Raw genomic sequence first — 22,700 nt, forward strand, 5'->3', positions numbered from 1 at the left:
GAAACATGTCATCTTTAACTTCATGCCTTTTGGAAATCAGGTTATCTTTTACTCAGCTATTCACAGTAACAGAAGTTTTGAACAGGGTACCCAAATTTTTGCATGTCATTGTACATGTGACAATGCTAATCTTTACTCTTTAATCCAGGGGTCCCCAACCTTTTTTGCATTGCGGACCGGTTTAATATTGACGATATTCTTGCGGACCGGCCACCAGGGGAGTGGGAGGCTGTCCAAGTGGGGTTAAACTCACCTCAACATGCCTTTTACAGTTCGAGTTGCCAACTTTCTCACTCCCAAATAAGGGACAAAAGTAGCAGTCAAATCCTGGGACACTTTACCCCAAGAAAGACTACCGTGACCGTGAAGCCTTGCACAGGCACCTGTGTGCGCATGCGCGTACGTGCCGACTTTTTCCCCCCACAAATCGGTTTTGCCTTCATCTTCCCGACTATACTGTACATACATTATTTCTACTTGATATAGGCTGTGTATTTATCATATCATTCCTGCTTTTACTATATGTTAGTGTTATTTTCAGTTTTATGTGTTATTTATGTGTTATGTAAGCTTTAAGTTCCTCGGGGTCAATATCACAAATGACCTAACAATATCACAAATGTCCACTGCCAAGAAGGCCCACCAGCATCTTTACTTCCTGAGTAAACTAAAGAAATTTGGCCAGTCCCCTAAAACCCTCACTAATTTTTATAGATGCACCGTAGAAAGCATTCTTCTAGGGTGCATCACAACCTGGTATGGAAGTTGTCCTGTCCAAGACTGAAAGAAGCTGCAGAAGATCGTGAACACGGCGCAGCACATCACACGAACCAATCTTCCGTCCTTGGACTCATTTTACACCGCACGCTGTCGGAGCAGTGCTGCCAGGATAATCAAAGACACAACCCACCCAGCCAACCCACTTTTCGTCCCTCTTCCCTCCAGGAGAAGGCTCGGGAGCTTGAAGACTCATGCAGCCAGATTTGGGAACAGCTTCTTTCCAACTGTGATAAGACTGCTAAAGGGATCCTGACCCAGATCTGGGCCGTACCCTCCAAATATCCGGACCTGCCTCTCGGGTTTATTGCACTACCTTACTTTCCCTTTTCTATTTATGATTTATAATTTAAATTTTTAATATTTACTATCGATTTGTAATCCAGGGAGCGCGCGTGCAGAATCAAATATCGCTGTGATGATTGTACATTCTAGTATCAATTGTTTGATGACAATAAAGTATAAAGTAAAGTATAAAGTATTTGGTATGATTTGTTAGGTTACTTTTTGGGTCTGGGAACACTCAAAAAATTTTTTCCCATATAAATTAGTGGTAATTGCTTCTTCACTTCATGCCATTTTGGCACGAAAGGTTTCATAGGAACGCTCCGCCTTAGCGGGGGAAATACGGGACAATGGCGGTCCCGTATGGGACAGATCAATTTAGCCCAATATACGGGATGTCCTGGCAACCCTATGTTCAAGTTCAACAGTGCGTGACAGGGAATGAGCTGACTCATATCGTTTCCTCGCGGCCCGGTACCGGTCCATGGCCCAGTGGTTGGGGACCACTGCTTTAATCAATATATACAGGGTAAATAGCCTCTTATTGACAGATGTTGGAACAGTGTCTCAACTTATTTATTATCTCGTCAAGGAGTACTGTACATGACACTGATAGTAAAGACTGTCTGTGACTTAAAGTGCACCATGTACTGTTTTCATATATTCTCAAACCTGTGATAAAAGTTTGTTGCCCAAAACTCTTTGTGCAGATTTTGCCTTCTGTGAACAAATCTAAAATCCTTCAATCTCTTGATCTATAAAGCTGCTGCTGCTGCTGCTGCTGTTTGCAAGGGCTTGAGACCACACCAGCCGTGGTCCGCTCTGTGCTTGGCTTGTTCGCTCCTAGAGACCTGAACGTTATTGATTTCTCTCTCCCTATGAGTCAACATGCAAACATCATTTAACAAGGAGGAGTGCACAGATCAAGTTCTGATACTGCTGACAGAAGTATAGCACTATGAAAATGTCTCAATGGTTTTTGTTTTGGTGACTGCCAATTTGACTATATAGCATCATTCCAGTACACTGTTTAACACCAAATTTGAGAGAAATCAGTTTCTTGGTGATTAGATTTGATTGGCATCCTATCCAAAAATTTAACCTTGCTTCATAGATATTGTGTTGTTATATAAAGGCTGGCAGAGGAGTTTATTGACTGACTTTATTGTAGAACAGTTCAGAAGTAATTAATGCAAGGGAGTTGGAGTTTAGAAATGGCTGCCAATGTACAGAGTATTGGTAAAGCCACAACTGGAGTGCTGTTTTCAGTTCTGATTTTGTTATTCCGCAGAGGAGATTTCTAGCTCTGAAGGCAACGCGTGAGAGATTAATTAATTCCTGGAAGCAGAGTTTGACCTATTTTGAGCAGGAAACAAGCTGCTCGCTGAACTCAGCAGGCTAGCCAGCTTCCCATCCTGGAAACAAAGGGATTTCCTTTGATCCCTAAAGGTTAATTTGCAGGTTGAGTCTGTGGCGAGGAAGGCAAGTACGATCATTAGCATTCATTTCAAGAGGACTAGAGTATAAAAGCAGGAGTGTAATTTTGAGACTTTATTAAGTACAGGTGAGGCTCACTTGGAATATTGTGAGCATTTCTGGGCCCCTTATCTTACAAAGGACATTCTGAAACTGAAGAGGGTTCAAAGGAGGTTCACGAAAATGATTTCAGGGTTGGATGGCTTGTCATATGAAAAGCGTTTGATGGTTCTAGGTCTATATTCACTAGAATTCAGAAGAATGAGGGGTGAACTTATTGAAACCTATTGTGACGGAAGTACACATAGACTAAGATGCTAACTGTCCTGTGCTGGCACCAGTGGGATCAGCAGTTGACCTGCCACCTGTCTTCAGGAGAAGGAGAGATAAGGAAAACAATGGAGCAGCATTTGGAGATGTTAATGAAGGGACGGGAGAGCTTAATGGAAGGAGACACGATCTGAGAGCTGTCAAGATCGGCTCCTCTTTGAACCCTGAACTGTTTGAAGTGATGGACAGGCGATACCCCAGCAGGGGGATAAAAAGGAACAGGTTCGCTAAGGCAAGAGACACGACACCACAAGGTAATGAGACCCTGGAAGCGGTGCGCCTCCCACAAGTCGGTGGGAGTCTTTGGAGGGCTGGTCGCGGGACCAAGCCATAGACGCACAGGGTAGAAAGGTACGATCGGCGGGAACCTGGTGTGTGTCCGCCCTTGCCTGGGTGCCAGGTTCACTGCAGAGGAACGATCGTATCTGAAACGGAGGGGTCACAGTCGGTGACCTCTGAAGACATTACAAAGGGCTGGCCCAAAAGCTGACTGTGAGGAATATCGAAGGTCTGTTTGGAATCCGATGTGAATATTCATATTTTTTTTTTCTCTTTCTCTCTCTCTCCCTCTCTCCCTCTCTCCCTCTCTCCCTCTCTCCCTCTCTCCCTCTCTCCCCCTCTCCCCCTCTCCCCCTCTCCCCCTCTCCCCCTCTCCCCCTCTCCCCCTCTCCCCCTCTCCCCCTCTCCCCCTCTCCCCCTCTCCCCCTCTCCCCCTCTCCCCCTCTCCCCCTCTCCCCCTCTCCCCCTCTCCCCCTCTCCCCCTCTCCCCCTCTCCCCCTCTCCCCCCCTCCCCCTCTCCCCCCCTCCCCCTCCCTCCCTCTCTCTCCCCTCCCTCCCTCTCTCTCTCTCTCTCTCGTGATTACTGTGAACTGAACTTTGCGTCACTTTGAAACTGCTCATTTACCCCTAGACGATGATAGAGCTTGATTGATCCTATTATCCTAGATCTGTGTACATGTGTGTTTATTCATTGCTAACCTGTTGCATTTATATCCTTACTATTAGAGTACTGTGTGGCTTATTTCTTTAATAAAACTTTCTTAGTTCCAGTAATCCAGACTCCAACTGAGTGATCCATTTCTGCTGGTTTGGCAACCCAGTTACGGGGTACATAACACTATCGAATGGCGAAAAGCCTTGATAGCAAGGTTGTGGAGAAGATGTTTCTTATGCTTGGAGAGTCTAAGACCCGAGAACACGGTCTCAGAACAGAAGAGTGTCCTTTTAGAACGGAGATGATAAGGAATTTCTTTAGTTAGAGAGGTGAATCTGTGGAATTTGTTGCCACAGGCAGCTGTGGAGGTCAGGTCTTTACGGATAATTAATGCAGGGGTTGTAGATTCTTGATTGGTCAAGGCATGAAGGGATGCGAGGAGATGACATGAGATTGGGGCTGAGAGGAAAATTGGATACAGCCATGATGAACTGGCGGAGCAGACTCGACTCAGAGTATGAAGGAGAGATGGCTGGTATAAGGAAGTGAGAGGGAGGGATGAGGTGGAAGCTGATAGGCAACAGATGGATCAAAGTCAGGAAGGGTTGATGGACAGGTGGATCCAAGCTGGAGAGGGCATAGCGGCAAAACTGACAAGAGGCAGGGAAGTGATCAGAGGGACAAAGGGCTGAATGTTTATATGGCACCATTCAAGGTCATTAATTATATGCTGCGGTCCGTAACCCCTCAGCCTTAGTGATCTGTATGGAGCCTCTCTCACAGCTTGCTATACTACCCTTTTCTAATATCCCTAACCATCTGAGTTGGAGCAGGAAAGAGGGAATGGTATCTGTAATATCCTTTTTGCTCTTTCCACATTACCTCTAAGTATCTCCAAAGGTCCATTTTCTTATGTAAATCTCAATAACACCATCTAAAAATGCAGACTTAATATTCACATTTATAATAGCTACATAACTTAGCACTGTCTGTTCTCACCGCCACTACATTTGATCTGCTGCCAACTTTCATGAATTAAACTCTTGAATGTAAGTTAGGCTAAGTGTTCATCACTGTGATACCTTGTGTAAGTATGAAAGGTAATTAGGATGCTCTGTGGAAAGGTAATCTATATACTTGTATCTTTTTTTTTATTTTTTTGTTCAGCAAATCCCTGATGTTTCCCCGACTGGTCGTTATACAACCTTGGTCCCACTGTTATTCATTCTTCTCGTGGCTGCAGTCAAAGAAATAATAGAAGACATTGTAAGTGATCACCCATTTTAATGTTATAAAAGCAACTGTTTTTCTGTGTGTTTGAAATTTGGGGTAAGAAGGTGTTTATTTAAAGCAAGGTAATATTTGAAGTGTTTTAAGTATTAATGTCTGGAGAACAATTAAAATGCTACATTTTTCAAAAAGGTGCTGAGGAAATAGATCCTCATCACGTATCTGCAGAACACATTGCTGGAAACAGACCTGATGACTACAATGTCTTTAGAATGAGATAGACGAATTGGTCACCAATCAGATGTCTCAGACTTATTCATTCTAATGTCTTCATTTTAATATCTCCATCAATTTATAAATACGAGTGGTTAGCAACGGGGCAATAACCTTTTCATCATCTTAGCAGCTGTTGAATCAAAGCTGCAGTGGCTTGCAGCAGAAAATACTAAATGTGAAGGAGTATGCTTTCAAGCACTAATTGTGTTGAATTGAAAGTGGAGATATTTTGCTGTTTGTAGTGGAAAAATATTTGAATCTTTTTTCTCATTTGCTCTACCATGAAGTTATAAAGAAAATGGACATAGCCACTGAAATTGAAACTGCTAGGAAAAATGCTGGCTAAGATTTTGTGGCAGAAACATCTGCAAAATTATTGGCATTCATTCACATGAATTCTTCCACATTTCATCAAATGAATCAAAGAAAATCACTAGAGTTAGCATGAATTTAAGTGTTTTACAAATTGTTTGTTCTAAAAAAAAACATTGAGAATTGTCTTTGCTGCATGATTTTGTTAACTCCCTCAGTGATGTGGAACCACCACCAGTTCTATCCTTGCTAGTTTCCATTAGTTTTCTGTTAGCACATTACAATCCCTACCCTCACAGTAATAATCATTTCACTTAAATGATTTGTGGATGCATTCTGCAGCAATTGCTTGCTTTTCTAGCCCTTGTATTGTGCATTCTTTTAAATCCAGCAGCCTTTTAAAATAGCACAATGTAATTTTACCAAATTAATCATTGAACTGCTATAGTGGTGTCTGGTTGAGCACTGCTCATTTCTCGGCCATTAGTTCCAAATGTGGTTACCACGAAACAGATTATATGGGGAAAGTTACGTCACACTGGATGAACAGGCAGTGCAAGCAGAAGACATTAATTTGCTTTGTCTAGATAAGTTTGAGATATTTGAATGTCACCTGAGCTAGTGTTACTAAATAGTTGGAATGCCCCACAATTAGGATGAATTTGGAATCTGGTCCACCCCACTTTGTGAGCAACACACACAAAATGCTGGAGGAACTTAGCAGGCCAGGCAGCATCTATGGAAAAAAGTTTTGGGCCCCTTATCTTAGAAAGGATGTGCTGAAACTGGAGAGGGTTCAAAGGAGGTTTACGAAGATGATTCCATGATTGATTGACTTGTCATGTGAAGAGCATTAGATAGTTCTGGGGCTGTATTTACTGGAATTCAGAAGAATGAGGGATGACTTTATTGAAAAGATCGAATGGGGAAAGGCCTTGATAGAGTTGATGTGGAGAGGATAATCACAAACAAGAGAAAATCGCTTTTTGTGTGTGATTCTCGGATTTACAACACCTGCAGATTTTCTCTTGTTTGTGATTTGATCACCCCACTTTGTCAACACATCAAAAATAAATTGGCCAGTCATTGACTATTCTTCCACTTCATGTAGAGACATCCAAGCTTTAGCAATCTCTTTCAAGATTTACTTTTTGAAATAAATGAATAACTGTCATGGATCCTGAAGCTGTTTTCCTGTCAGAAAATAAAAATAAAAAAACTGAGCAATAGACAATAGGTGCAGGAGTAGGCCATTCGGCCCTTCGAGCCAGCACCGCCATTCAGTGTGATCATGGCTGATCATCCGCGTTCACTTAGGAGATTGGAAGATTCAATTTGATGCAGTTATTTTAAAAGTGTATGATACTAATAATAATCTTTAATGGGGTACCTCTTGCTGTAAGAGCAAAAATGGTCAGTTTTATTTCCTTGCATAATATTTTGTGGTCTTTCTGTGTGTCAGTTGAGCATTTCTAGCAAAGGAACTGAATCTGATGATTGAAGCCCACAAGGCATGTCAACAAAAGTCAATATCTTGCAGTTTTCAAAATAGCTCTGCATCAGCAATGAACAAATTTCCACAAAGAAAACGAGTGTGACCACCAGATCAGGGGTTATCTGACAGCAAAGTGTATTTAGACTTAAAAAAGGCAAAAATGGAGCTTATAACCATTTATTGTTACTAGTAAACTTGTAAGGAAATATAGAAGGGAAATTAATGAAAAGGATGGTGAAAAATACTGCCAAGTAAAGTCAAACAGAATTCAAAGATGCTTTTACAAACATTTAAAAAAAACCAAGAGGATAACTAAAGAAAAAATTGGTTAATTGGGGCTTAAAAAGTTACTTGTTTATGGAAAAAGGATATGGCAAGATTCTCTGTGATTTTTTTAGTGTAAAAGGGAGGATGCTGTAGATTGCAAAATATTGAACAGAGCAAGAATAAACTATTAAGGATTTTGATATCTTCAAAAATTAATTGCAAGGTCTAGAAGGACTATATTCCAGGCTGTTCAAAATGCAGAGGAGGATATTGTGCGACTCTGACCATCATTTTCTAAAATTCTTTGGCTATAGGAGTTATTCCGAAATGATTGGAGGACAACTGGCATATCATGTTATATTCCTTGCCTTTTAACCAAAACAAATACAGTCCAGTTCATCCATTGTTTGGTAGGCATATTAATAGAATCAGTTATAAGGAAAGTCTTGATCTTTATTTATTTAAGTACTTAATAACAGGGACAGGTCGGCATGAATTTATTAAAGGGCATTTGTATCTAATTCATTACTGAATTTTTTTGAGAAAATGCTAAAATGCCTGATGAAGGTCATGTCTGATGAGACTACTTGGATTAAAGTCCTGGTACCTTATGGTAAGCTGCAAAGCTTTAAAGAAAAACATGGGCATCCATGGGATGCACTGGAGAGAGGCAAGTTGGATCTGAAATTGTGGTAGAAAGCAAAAGGCAATGATTATCAGCCTTTTTAATGACAGGAGGGCTATTACCAGTGTATAACAGTATTTGGACCCAATCTTTGTGCAATATAACCATTTTCACTTCAGTATCGGGAGAAGTTTGCAAATTGGTTGTGGTTGTACGTGAGGAGGAGGAGGATGTAGATGATGCGAAGGCAAAGATGGTTTCATCATTTGTACAGAGGAATTACATAGACTTTAACCCAAAGGTAGGAAATGTACAATGAAGGATATTGAGCGGACTGGAGGAAGAAATGGGGGCGATACAATAGCGAAGTGGTTAGCACAAAGCTTTTCAGCACCAGCGACCCGGGTTCAGTTCCTGCCACTGTCTGTAAGGAGTTTTTATTTTCTCCCCGTGAATGCATGGGTTTCTTCCCACAGTTGGTAGGTTAATTGGCCATTGTAAATTGTCCAGCGATTTGGCTAGGATTAAGTCGGGGGATTGCTGGGCAGCTTGGCTGGAATGTCAATAAATGTGCTGTATGTTAATAAATAAATAAATACGTAAATTGACTTTGTGTATCAGATACTTCATGTAGCAAAACCGCTCAATAAGATGGTCAAAGGCATTCCTTTATTGACTAGGAACTGAATGAGAGCAGGAATAGTCATGCTAGAACAGTATTCAACATGTTACACCACAGCTTGCATATAGAGCATAGTTCAGGTCACCACATTATAGGAAAGATATATAATTAAGAAAAAGTGGGTAACTAAGTGAGAGTAGGTTCCTTCAAGGATAAAGAAGGAAAATTTGTGTTTGGAGTCAGAGTAAGATACTGACTTACTAGTCGAATTCTTTATTTTGGTATTTTCCAAAGAGGATTGGGGGGATTCAGAATTCAGAGTGGGGCATGCTAATGTGCCATATACTCTGAAAAGCATTAAACTAGTGAAGTCCCCAGGACTTGATTGCATATGTCTCAGAATATTGAAACAAGCAAGTGAAGAGAGTTCTCGAGTTTTAACAAAGATTTTTGTGTCCTCACTAGCAACAAGTGAGGTCCTAGATGACTGAACAGTAGCTAAAGTTGTGCCTTTGTTTAAGGAAGGAAGTAGGGATAATCAAGGTAGTTATAGGGCAGTGAGTGTCATAGCAGTTATTAATTAATTTTGAAGCTATTGGAGAAGATACTGAGATAGGATTTATGTGAAGTTGGAAAGACGCAGTATGCTTAGGAATTTTGTGCAGGGCAGGATTCATGTCTTAGAAACTTGATTGAGTTTTTTTTTGAAGAGGGTAAGACAATGGACTTTACCTACATGGACTTTAGTAAGGCATTTAATGAAGTCTCTCATGGCTGGTTCAGAAGACAAAGATGAATTGCAAGTTTGGATTTGGAACTAGCTGTCTATAGAAGACAGATTAGGGAGAGAAAGCTGTTTGTTACTCTAGCTGGAGGTCCTTGAGTAGTTATGTTCCAAAAGAATCAATGCTGGTGATTATATACCAGTAACATAGATGAAAGTGATAGGGGGTGGATTAGGAAATTTACACATGGTACTAAGATTGATAGAGATTCTGGACAGTGTAAAGGACTATCGAGAACTGTAGTGTGGTATAGATCAGTTACTGATATGGGCAGAGAAATGGCACATCTGGGTGAATGTGAGGTGTTGAATTTTGGCAGGTCAAATGAAAGCAGAAAACATACAGTAAATGATAGGTCCTTAATGGCATTGAGGTACTGAGTGTTCTTCAGGTCTGATCTTATAGTTCATTGAAAGTCTATTTGCAAGATGATAGGATGGTAAGGGAAGTGTAAGGCATGCTTGTCTTCATTGGTAGAGCTGTTGGGTGTGAGTAAGGAAGTCATGCGGCAACTATATAAAACTTCAGTCCGACTTCACTTGCTGTTTTGGTTGTCCTATCGCAGGAAGGATGTGGACGGTTAGAAGGAGTTCACTAGGATGCTGCCTGGATTAGAGCGTATAAGCTACAAGGAAAAGTTGAACAAACTGCAGTTGCTCTCCTGAGAGTGTCAGCAGCTCAGGGAAGACCTGATAGAGGTTTTTTAAATTATGAGAGGTATAACTTGGATAGCCAGTCAGAATCTTCCCCCCAGGTTAGAAATATAAAACACCAGAGGACATGCTTTTGAGGTTGGGGGAGCTGTGAGGAAGGTGAGCAAGGGGATGGGTCACTAGGGGTAATATGCAAGTAGGTACTTTAGCGGAGATTGACAGACATAAGAGTGGAATGCAAAGATATGTGTGATACACAGGAGGGGGACTATTAGTATGAATTGACATCATGATTGGCATAACAAGGGCTGAACTATTCTGTGATTGCACCAGCAAGGGTGCGGTGACAATCTACAAGGTTTTCACCAGCTGTTGAGTGTTTTTTGGAGGGAAAACTGGAGGCCAAGTGTTCCCTTTAATGGAAGTGTATGAAATTGAGGGCTCTAGATAAGTACAAAGGAGCTTACTACCTTTAGTAGAGGAGTCAAAAACTGAGGACAAGAATGGAGATGTGGGGGTGAGGGGGGCATTCAACCAGAATGAAGCAACAGTTCAACACTCACTGTTATGTGGAGGCAGAAATCTTTATCATATAGAAAGGCATTTGAATGTTCACTTGAAGAATTTGAACAGCATAAGCATGATGGCCAGAGCTCATCTATTTCAAATATTTTTTCAATGTCAGTTCTGAAGTTTATTATTATTTTGCTGCATATGGTCTTGCTTAGAAAATCTCTCTTTTTTTTTCCATTGTTGAGGTTGTGTAGAATTTTGGTAACCAGGTTATGGAACGATGTGGTTAAACTGGAAAGAGTGCCAAAAAGATTAGCAAGGATGTTGCTGGGACCAGAGTATACTGTTTTGGATACTGTCGTGGGGGATCACCTCCCAGGGTAATTCCATGGAGATCAAGGTACTGGCACTAAACGTGGGTCCATGGTGCAGAAGGAAAAGGGGGAGAAGAGGGGAGCGGTAGTGATAGGAGACTTAATAGTCAGAGGAACAGGAAGGAGATTCTGTGGACATGAATGGGACACCCAGATGGAATGTTGCTTCCCAGATGCCAGGGTCAGTGATGCCTTGAATCACATCCACAGCATTTTGGAGAATAAGGGAGAGGAGAGCAGCCAAATATCTTGGTACATATTGGTACCAATGATGTGGTAAGGAAAGAATTTAGAAAGCTCGGCAGAAAGCTGAGAAGCAGGACCTCTAGGGTAGTAATTTCTGGATTGCTACCTGTGCCATGTGCTGGTGAGGGTAGAACCAGGATGATTTGGCAGATAAATGTGTGGCTAAGAAGTTGGTGCAGGGGACATGCTTCAGGTTTTTGGATCATTTGGATCTCTTCCCGGGGAGGTATGACCTGTACAAAAGGAAAGGTTTGCAGATGGATCCGAGGAGGACCAAAATTCTCGCAGGCAGGTTTTTAGAGCTGTTGGGGAGGGTTTAAACTAATTTGGCATGAGGTTGGGAACCAGAGTGAAGGAACTCAGGATAGAATGGATGGTAAAAAAACAACGATAACGTGCAGGAAGGGCAGGCCGAAAGTAAGACAAAATTGTAGCCCGCAGGGTGAGTATCAATGCATTAAAGAATGCAGAATCAAAAAGAGTAACAAATACAGTACATAAGAACACAAGAAATAGGAGCAGGAGTAGGCCATCTGGCCTGTCGAGCCTGCCCCGCCATTCAATAAGATCGTGGTTGAACTGGCCATGGACTCGTCTCCACAGACCTGCCTTTTCCCCATAACACTCAATTCCCCTACTACGCAAAAATATATCCAACCTTGTCTTAAATATATTTATTGAGGTAACCTACACTGTTTCATTGGGCACAGAATTCCACAGATTCACCATTCTCTGGGAGAAGCAGTTCTTCATGATCTCCATCCTAAATCTACTCCCCTGAATCTCGAGGCTATGTCCCCACGTTCTAGTCTCACCTACCAGTGGAAACAACTTTCTTGCCTCTATCTTATCTATCTCTTTCATTATTTTATATGTTTTTGTAAGATCTCCTCTCATTCTTCTGAATTCTAGTGAGTACAGTCCCAGGCGACTCAATCTCTCGTCATAGTCTACCCTCTCCTCTCTGGAATCAACCTAGTGAGCCTCCTCTGCACCACCTCCAAAGCCAGTATATCCTTCCTCAAGTAAGGAGACCAGATCTGTTTGCAGTGCTCCAGGTGCAGCCTAACCAGTACCCTGTGCAGTTGCAGCATAACTTTCCTGCTCTTAAATTCAATCCCTCTGGCAATGAAGGTGAACATTCTATTTGCCTTTTTGCTAGCCTGCCGCACCTGCAAACCAACCTTTTGTGATTCATGCACAAGCATTTCCAAATTCCTCTGCACAGCAGCAAGCTGCAATTTTTTACCATTCAAATAATAATCTGCTGTTTCATTTTTCCTTCCAAAGTGGATGACCTCACATTTACCAACATTGTACTCCATCTGCTAGACCTTTGCCCACTCACTTAACCTATCTATATCTCTCTACAGACTCTCCATAACTTATACACAATTTTCTTTTCCACTCAATTTAGTGTCTTCAGCAAACTTGTATACACTACACTCAGTCCCCTCTTGCAGATCGTTAATGTATATCGTGAACAGTTGCGGGCCAGCACCGACCCCTGCAGCAGACCGCTCACTGCTGATTGCCAACCAGAGTAATACCCGTGTATCCCAGCTTTCTGCTTTCTATTAGTTAACCAATCGTCTATCCATGCTAATACATCACCCCCAACTCTGTGCATCCTTATCTTATGGATAAGTCTTTTATGTCAGGGGTCCCCAACCATTTTTGCACCACGGACTGGTTTATTATTGACAATATTCTTGCGGACTGGCCAACGGGGTGGGGGGGGGGGGGGCGGTAGGGTTGCCAACGGACAAGAGTAGCAGTCAAATACGTTGTGTTTACCCCGAGAAAGACTACCATGACCATGAAGCCTTGCGCGGGCGCCTGTGTGCGCATGCGTGATGTGTACATGCCGATTTTTTTTTTCTACAAATCGTTTTTGACGATTCTGTTCAGTGAAACTACACTGTACATATTATTTCTACTTTATATAGGCTGTGTATTTATCATATCTTTCCTGCTTTTACTATATGTTAGTGTTATTTTAGGTTTTATGTGTTATTTGGTATGATTTGGTAGGTTATTTTTTGGGTCTGGGAACGCTCAAAAATTTTTCCCATGTAAATTAATGGTAGTTGCTTCTTCGCTTTATACCATTTCAGCATGAAAGGTTTCATAGGAACGCTGTACCTTAGCAGGGGAAATACGGGACAAGGGCAGTCCCGTATGGGAGAAACCAATTTATCCCAATATATGGGATGTCCCGGCTAATACAGGACAGTTGGCAACCCTAGTTGGGGGTGTTAATCACGACCAGAATATAGGTGATAAGTCAACTATAAGTCACTTATAATTGGCTAATACACTCAATTTTGTTTCTAAAAGGGTTTATCTAACGAATTTAATATTAAACACAGCACATATTTTCCTTGCATGAATATAGTGGTAAGTCAATTATAAGTCACTTATAAGTCAATAGCATCATAACATTTTAAGTAACGTTTGAATATTAAACACACAGCACATATTTTCCCCGTATGAACATATAAAATCATTGCAACACACCAATATCGCTGAATCACTGGGAACTCTGGGCTTGTTTCCCTGCAACAAGACGGTCCCATCGAGGGGTGATGGGAGACAGCGATACTTGAAGGGGGTTCCTTATGTCCAGTCTATTCCGCAATTTAGTTTTCGTTGCATTCATTGCAGAGAAGCCCGCTTCGCAGAGATATAATGTTGGAAATGGAAACAATGTTTTCAGTGCTTTCGTGACTATCTCAGGATATTTAGCCTTGACTTTGATCCAGAAGGCCGGCAGAGGTGTTATGTCAAACATACTTTTCAGCCCGCCGTCATTTGCAAGCTCGACGAGTTGATCATCTTCCCAAGCTGACGTGGATGACACGTGCGTAATGACCTCGCGTGCGTTCAAATTCAACAGTGCATGACAGGGAATGAGGAAAGGTGCAGCTGACTCATATCGCCAAATCATATTGTTTCCTCACGGCCCGGTAGCACATGCTTTGCAGTCCCGTACCGGTCTGCGGCCCGGTGGTTGGGGACCGCTGTTTTATGTGACACCTTTATTGAATGCCTCTGGAAATCCAAGTAAATATCCATCTGCTCCCCTCTATCCACTGTGCTCATTATAACCTCAAAGAACTCCAGGAAGTTTTTCAAACAGGACCTGCCTTTGCTGAAACCATGCTGTGTCTGTCTGATGGATCCATTTCTTTCCAGATGCCTCACTATTTCTTCTTTACTGATAGCTTCAAGCAGTTTCCCAACTACAGATGTTAAGCTAACTGGCCTATAGTTACCTGCCTTTTACCTACATCCTCTGTAAAACCATGGCATGTCAATTGCTGTCTTCCAGTCCGCTAGGACCTGTCCAGAGAATTGTGGTAAATTATCACCAAAGCCTCTACTATAACTTCCACCATTTCTTTCGGTACCCTGGGATGAATTCCATGAGGAACAGGTGACTTATCTATCTTCAGGCCCCAAGTTTGCTCAGCACTACCTCTTTAGTGATAGCTATTGTATCGAGGTCCTCACCTCCCATCGTATCCAGAACATCTGTCTTGGCGTGTTAGATGTGTCCTCCACTGTGAAGTCCGACACAAAATAGTCATTCAAAGCTTCGGCCATTTCCTCATTACCCAATCTCAGATCCCCCCCCCCCCCCCCGCCATCCTCCAAGGGACCTACGTTCACTTTAGCCACCATTTTCCACTTTATATAATTATAAAAATTTTTACTATCTATTTTTATATTTTGTGCTAGTTTATTTTCATAATCTAGCTTTCCCTTCTTTATTGCTCGTTTAGTGGTTCTTTGTTGCCTTTTAAAGTTTTCCCAATCTTCCAGTTTCCCACTACTCTTGACAAGTTTGTATACATGAGCTTTTAGTTTGATGCCTTCTTTTATTTCCTTAGTTGTCCAAGCCTAGGTCTCTCCACCCTTGCTGTCCTTGCTTTTAACTGGAATATACTTTTGTTAAATCTTTTTGAAAGTCTTCCACTGTTCCTCAACTGTCCCACCATATAGCCTGTGCTCCCAGTCTACTCTAGTCAAATCCTCCCTCTTCCCATTGTAGTCTCCATTGTTTAGGCATAATACCCTGGTTTTAGATCAATCTATTACACCCTTCATTTGTATGAGAAACTCAATCATACTCTGATCACACTTTCCACGAGGATCCCTAACTACAAGATCAGTAATTTTACCTGTCTCATTGCACGGGACCAGATCTAAGATAGCACATTCAGTAACATGCTGTTCAAGAAAGCCATCACAAATGCATTCTGTGAAGTCCTCCTCAAGACTGCCTTGACTGCCAGTACTCAGTGTTATATCTCAATACACAGAGTATGAGAAAAAATGTGGTTGATCTTGCTGCACTTTTACAGGTTGTCAGGTATGATGCTGTGGACATCACTGAATCATGGCTGTAGGATGGTTGTAATTGAGAGCTGAATTTCCAAGGTTACACATTGTATTGCAGGAATAGGAAGGTTGGTAGGGGGTGGGGGATGTCTCATCTGGTTAAAAACAAAAGTGGCATCAAATCATTAGAAAGATGTAACATAGGATAGGAAGATGTTGAATCCTTGTGGGTTGATTTAAGAAACCGCAAGGGTAAAAGGACCCTCATGGCAAGTATATACAGGCCTCCAAACAATAATTGGGATGTGGACTACAGAATGCGATGGGAAATAGAAAAGGCTGTCATAAGGGCAATATTATGATATTCGTGGGAGATTGGGAAAATCAGGTTGGTAATGGATCTCAAAAGTGAATTTGTTGAATGCCTATGAGATGACTTTTTAGAGCAGTTAGTCGTTGAGCCTACTAGGGAATCAGCTATGCTGGATTGGGTCCTATGCAATGAACTGGACATGATTAGGAAGCTTAATGTAAAGGAACCCTCAGGAGACAGTGTTCACAATATGATTGAATTCTTGAAATTCGTAGGGAGAAAGTAAAGTCTGACTTAGCAGTATTTCAGTGGATTAAAGGAAATTACAGTGGTATGAGAGAGGAGTTGGCCAAGGTAAAGTGGAAGGAGATGCTGGCAGAGATGACAGCAGAGCAAAAATGACATGAATTTCTGTGAAAAATGATAAAAGTGTAGGATAGATGTATTCCAAAAACAAAGAAATACTTAAATGGCAAAATCATACAACTGTGGCTGACAAGGGAAGTCAAAGTTAATGTAAAAACAAAAGAGAGGGCATACAATAAAGCAAAAACCAGGAAGATTAGAGTATTGGGAACCTTTTTAAAAATCTACAGAAAGCAACTTAAAAAAAATCATTAGGAGGGAAAAGATGAAATATGAAAGAAAGCTAGCAATCAATATCAAGGTGGATAGAAAAAGTTTTTTTCAAGCATATAAAATGAGACGAGAGTGGATATGGAATTGCTAGAAAATGAGGCTGGAGAAGTAATAACAGGGGACAAGGGGTTGGGTGATGAACTAAATGAGTATCTTGCATGAATCTTCACCGTGGAAGGTACTAGCATCGTGCCAGATATGGAAGGGTGTGAGGGAAGGCACGTGAGTGCTGTTACTATTACAAGGGAGAAGGTGCTCAAAAAGCTGAAAGACCTAAAGGTACACAAGTCACCCAGACCAGATAAACTGCACCCTAGAGTTTTGAAAAAGGTAGCAGTAGAGATTATGGAGGCATTAGTCATATCGTTCAAGAATCATTGGACTCTGACATGGTTCCAGAGGACTAGAAGATTGCAAATGTCACTCCACCCTTTAAGAAAGGAGGAAGGCAGCAGAAAGGAAATTATAGACCAGTTAGCCTGACCTCAGTAGTTGGGAAGTTGTTGGAGTCAATTGTTAAAGATGAGGTCATGGAGTACTTAATGACACAGGACAAGATAGGATAAAGTCAGTGTGGTTTCCTTAAGGGAAAATCTTGCCTGATGAACCTGTAGGAATTATTTGAAGAGATTGTAAGTAGGGTAGATAAAGGAAATGTAGTTAATGTTGTATATTTGGATTTTCAGAAGGCCTTTGACAAGGTGCCACACAGGAGGCTGTTTACCAGGTTAAGAGCTCACGATTTTATAGGAAAGATTCTAGCATGGTTAGAGCATTGGCTGACTGGTAGGAGGCGATGAGTGGGTATAAAAGGATCCTTTCCTGGTTGGCTGCCAGTGACTAGTGGTGTTCCGCAGGGGTTGATGTTGGGATTGCTTTTTTATGCTGTATATCAATGATTTAGATGTTGGAATAGATGGCTTTGTTGCCATGTTTGCAGATGATACAAAGGTTGGTGGAGGGGCAGGTAGTGTTGAGGAAACAGGAAGGCTGCAGATAAGGAGAGTGGGCAGGAAAGTGGCAAATGAAATGCAATGTTGGAAGATGGTCATGCACTTTGGGAGAAGAAATAAATATGGAGATTATTTTCTAAATGAGACAATCCAAAAATCTGAGATGCAAAGGATTTGTAGGTTGAGTTGGTAGTGAGCAAGGCAAATGCAATGTTAGCTTTCATTTCAAGAGGTCTAGAATATAAGGGATGTGATGCTGAGGCTTTATAAGGCACTGATGAGGCCTCACCTTCAATATTGTGAACAATTTTGTGCTCCTTATCCAAGAAAAGATGTGCTGGCATTGGAGAGGATTTAGAGAAGATTCACAAGGATGAATCCGGGAATGAAGGGTTATCATATGAGGAATGTTTGATAGCTCTGGATCTGTACTCGCTGGAATTTAGAAGGATGAAGAAGGGGGGATCTTATTGAAACCTTTTGAATGTTGAAAGACCTAGACATAGTAGATGTGGAAAGGATGTTTCCCATCGTGAGGGAGTCTGGATAGAGAGACATCCATTTAAAACAGAGATGTGCAATAAATTTCTTTAGACAGAGGGTGGTGAATTTGTGGGATTTGTTACCAAAGGCAGCTGTGGAGGCCAGGTTGTTGGGTGTACTTAAGGCAGAGATTGATAGAGTCTTGTTTGGACAAGGCATCAAAGGTAGGGGGACAAGGCCATGATTGAATGGTGAAGCAAACTTGATGGGCCAAGTGGCCTAATTCTGCTCATACATCTTATGGTCAGAGGGATTTAATTTTAGGGGGAGGTTAGCCAGGCTAGGTTTTAATTCCTTGGAGCATGGAGAATGAAGGGTGACCTTACTGAGGTGTTTAAATTCAAGAGGCATTCATAAGGTGGATGGTAGCAGTCTTTTCCTCAGGGTAAGGGAGACCTGAACTAGGGGTATAGGATTAGGGTGAGAGGAGAAAAATGTAAAAGGGATTGAGCATAACATTTCCGTGCAACGGGTGGTGAGTATATAGAATATGCTGCTGGAGGAAGTGGTTCAGGCAGATACAACAGTATCATTTAAGAATCTATTGAAAAGGTACATAGCGAGGTAGAGCTAGGAGCGATATGGACCAAACACAGGAAATTGTGACTAGCTGAGTGGATAATGTGTTCTGCATTGAATTATTGAACCAAAGGGCTTGTATCTGTGCTGTATTCCCCTTGACTCTCATTACAATATGCTTGGAGGTGCACACACTGAGATTCAATTGTACTTACAAATGGTTGGTACCACATGCATTAACAGCATGGGTGATTTCATGTAGCTTCCTGAATTCAACTGTGCTAGTATTATTGTAATGAATCTACTTGTTAAAACTTCTGAGGGAATATGTTGTTTTCTTATTTGAACCTATGTATGATTAAACTAACCCACATTCTTGTGGGTGAACATTAAACTTCGGGATAATTACTGAGGAGGACTTGCGTATAATTTTCTCCTGCTTTCAATTGTCATAGCTAAAGGAGTGATGTGCTTATTTTCATGAGCTTCATGACTGCTTTGATGACACTTTTTAAGTGCACATTGCACGACATGTGCATTTAAAGTTCACCCCCAAAATTTTGGTTAGTCATTTCATAGCAAATGATTGTTGAAGCATGTGGTGCCGTACCAGAAAATGCTGGCAATGGATCCATAAATCTATTTGCAAGTGAAATGGATTAATGTTCTTTGATATTAAAAGTTAATAGCTCACAGGGGCACAAATTCATGTGAATAGTTTGTTCCGGACTTTCCATCCATTGCAGCAAATGAGCAGACAATTGATGGCATTGTGGGGGCAGATTTGACTGTCAGAAATCTCTAGGCAAATATGCAAATGGGCTAGCTGGTTTGACAGTGGATGTTATTGCTAGCACTCTACATCAGCTGAATCAATTTTAATGTAATACGAGGGGTGATTGATAAGTTCGTGGCCTAGGGTAGAAGGAGTCAATTTTAGAAAACCCAGCACATTTATTTTTCAACGTAGTCCCCTCCTACAGTTCCGCACTTAGTCCAGTGGTCGTGGAGCATACGGATCTTGGACCTCCAGAAAATGTCCACAGCGGGGGTGATTGATAAGTTCGTGGCCTAAGGTAGAAAGAGATGAGTTATACAGGTCTCTTTACATGCACATGCGGTTCAACTCTGAGTTTGAAGTTACTAACTCATCTCTTTCTACCTTAGGCCACAAACTTATCAATCACCCCTGCTGTGGACACTTTCTGGAGGTCCAAGATCTGTATGCTCCACGACCACTGGACTAAGTCTGTAAATGTAGGAGGGGGACTATGTTGAAAAGTAAATGTGCTAGGTTTTCTAAAATTGACTCGTTCTACCTTAGGCCATGAACTTATCAATCACCCCTCGTATGTGGTGTTCTGGAAAAAATCTGGTCTCAAATGTGACATTTTTTTGTGCAGTTCCAAATATCGTTGCCCATGTTCATTTATTAAACTCTAAAGAACACTGATTTATTGGAGTATAAAGATTTAACTCATCCTTCACAGGAGAACAAGGGAACATACTACAATAATTTTCTTTTCCCTTCCTCCATTTGAGGCTTGAATCGTTATGTTGATTGAATCTATATTATGGCCTATTTCATGTTGCTAGTAACTCAAGTGAGTCTAACTTGCTGCTGACAATGAAGCAGATTTGAAATCAAACCAGAAGTGAAAAGACAGCATTTAATAAAGTGCAGTACAATAGGTATTGATTGTAGGTTCTGTGACAATAGTTTAGTAGAATGTTCGGAATCCCAATGAATCACATGCCAGCTTTTGGATTGAAGTTGGCAACATGTACTAAAAATTGAAAAACTCCCGTTAGTTGAGTAGTTAGATTATTAGAAATGGCCAGAAAAATGATATTGGTTATTTACAATAGCTGTACGGTATGTCATTAGAAATTGCTCCCTTGGACTGTAGTATTAAACAATCAGTCCTACAGTTCTACAATCTGCAATCTAGCACTTCTGATGCAGTTTGTCCTTGCTAGCTCTCTGTTAGTAATTGAATTTTCCGGCACTTTGCCAAAGACTTCTCTGATGGTATTTCAAGTGTTCATCCAAATATTATGTACTGTAAGTGTTCTGAGGATACTACTAGGTTGCTTAGAACCAGAGGTCATAATCACCAAAATAAAGTTTCAGATATTCAGGGCAGAGATGAGAAAAGGAAAACTTTTGCAATTTGCTAACAAGTGGGGCAGTGGGGGTTCAGTCACTGGCTATATTCAAGATAAGAAATCAATATATTGTTCATTGTTATAGAACCTGTGGAATGAGGGGTTAATGCAAGAACATGATGCCAAGATTAAAGAAAACTGGCTGCACTCTCATTGAACGGCAGAGCAGATGGCGTCCAAATACATCTACTTAGCCTGTGTTAGTTTATATTCAGCTTAGTGACAAGGTATGTGGCAGCAACCTTTCCCTGAATGTGAGCAAAATAAAATGGGTCATTGACTTCAGGAAGGGAGGCAGTGTATGTGCTCCTGTTTACATCCACAGTGCTGAAGCTGAGAGGTTTGAGAGCCTCAGGTTTGTAGGTATAAACATCAGCAATAGCCTGTCCTGGTCCAACCAGGTATTGTAGATGCCATGTCTAAGAAAGCTCACCAGCACCTTTACTTCCACAGGAGACCAAGAAATTTAGCACGTTTTTTTTTTTGCTCTCACCAGTTTTTGACAGTGCACCATAGAAAACATCCTATCCAGATGCATCTTGGCTTGCTGTGGTAACTGCTCTGCCCAAGACTATAAGAGCCCACACTGAGTTGCGGATGTAGATCAGCACATTCCAGAATACTGTTTCCCCTCCTAGGAGCTCTTCGCTACTTGGCTGACTTGATAGAGTAGTCAGCATAAACAAAGACCCCGCCAACCCTGGACTTGCTCTCCCCTTCCTGATTGGACAAGAGATAGAAACGCGTAAAAGTGCGCACCAACAGACTCAAGGGTAGCCTCTATCTCACTGTTATAATATGATTCAACAGTACCCTAATACAATAAAATGGATTTTTGACCTCATAATCTACCTTGTACCTTATGGTTTATCTGTGTTGTCTTTGTAACTATAATACTTTATTGTGCTATTGTTTTTGTTATTGTTTTACCATGTGCTACCTCAATGCACTGTTCTATTAATCTAATTTGAATAAACACTATGCAACACAAGTCTTTCACTGTACCTCAGTATATGTGACAAGAAAAAACTCCTTAATTTAGCAATTACAATAGCATGTGAGTTGGAAGTGTAACACTTGCTTTGCCTAGTGGCATGATCTTGGGGGTGGTAACCCCCCCCCCTCCCCCCCCACCTGGCCATACTTTAGAACTCCTGTTTGGGTGGATGCTGCGTGAAGTGTCATCTGTGTCAAATCAGTACCCCAAGATAACAACCAGTACATAATATGTGGTTAACCAAGTAAGATTTTATAACTCTTACTTAGACTATGAGACTAGTAGAGAACAAAATATAAAATAAAAGGTGCCAAGAATTTATTTAATCAGTTCATGCACATTTCGTTGGAGCTCACGGTTTTCCTTCGCTGATTCCTCCTTCGATCATCATCGACCTCCGGCTCCCGCCGGAGCCTGGAGGGTCAGGTAGCCCACCGACTCCTCAAGTTGTGTCTCCTCTCTTCATTCCCCTTGCACCTTCTCCCCCGAAGCCCTCGAAAACCAAGAGCTTTCACACAAACAAGAAAGAATAACATCTCGTCCATTGGTTCGCAACTGAATTCCAAAGTCCCATTATCTCTAGTTATAACCCAAACGTGCTGCTACAGAGAACCCATTACCTCAGCAGTTAACATTACAGAGAGGCCATTTTATTAGCCTCAGCAGTTAACATGAAAGAGAAACCCTTACGGAAGAAAAAGAGTGAAATATAGGCGATGCAATATCTTGACGAAAAACAGCGCAATTCGTCTGTCTATAATTCAAGCAGATATTGATAAAGTGGCATTTTAGTAATCTCCTTGTCTATGAAATGTCAAACTCTTTATAACTCACAATACCTTTTGCAATACCTCCTCTGGAATCAGTCTTAAAGAGCATTATTGAAAATCTCCTTTATCAATGATATAATGGGAATGCAGTTTTAACCAGACACAGCGATTTTATTGACTATCAAGAGACTTCTGAAATGTCTATTCAGTTGTGCAAAACCACTGACAAAGCTTCTTCTGGGTGGGCCAC

General features: G+C 41.4%; 1 protein-coding gene across 6 annotated transcripts in view; it reads left to right on the plus strand.

The window, feature by feature from the left end:
- Nucleotides 1-22,700, plus strand: part of atp8a1 (ATPase phospholipid transporting 8A1) — a 363,676-nt gene that overhangs the window by 88,277 nt on the left and 252,699 nt on the right. For 5 of the 6 annotated variants that reach the window (XM_072252785.1, XM_072252787.1, XM_072252786.1 and 2 more), the window contains exon 4: nucleotides 4,970-5,068. In XM_072252785.1, coding sequence (XP_072108886.1) covers nucleotides 4,970-5,068 — 99 coding nt within the window. Of the gene's footprint in view, nucleotides 1-4,969; nucleotides 5,069-22,700 lie in introns of those variants that run through there. The other variant, XM_072252789.1, reaches the window with a different exon arrangement.

The sequence above is a fragment of the Mobula birostris genome, chromosome 3 (genome assembly GCF_030028105.1).
Source record: "Mobula birostris isolate sMobBir1 chromosome 3, sMobBir1.hap1, whole genome shotgun sequence".
Classification (NCBI taxonomy): Eukaryota; Metazoa; Chordata; class Chondrichthyes; order Myliobatiformes; family Myliobatidae; genus Mobula; species Mobula birostris.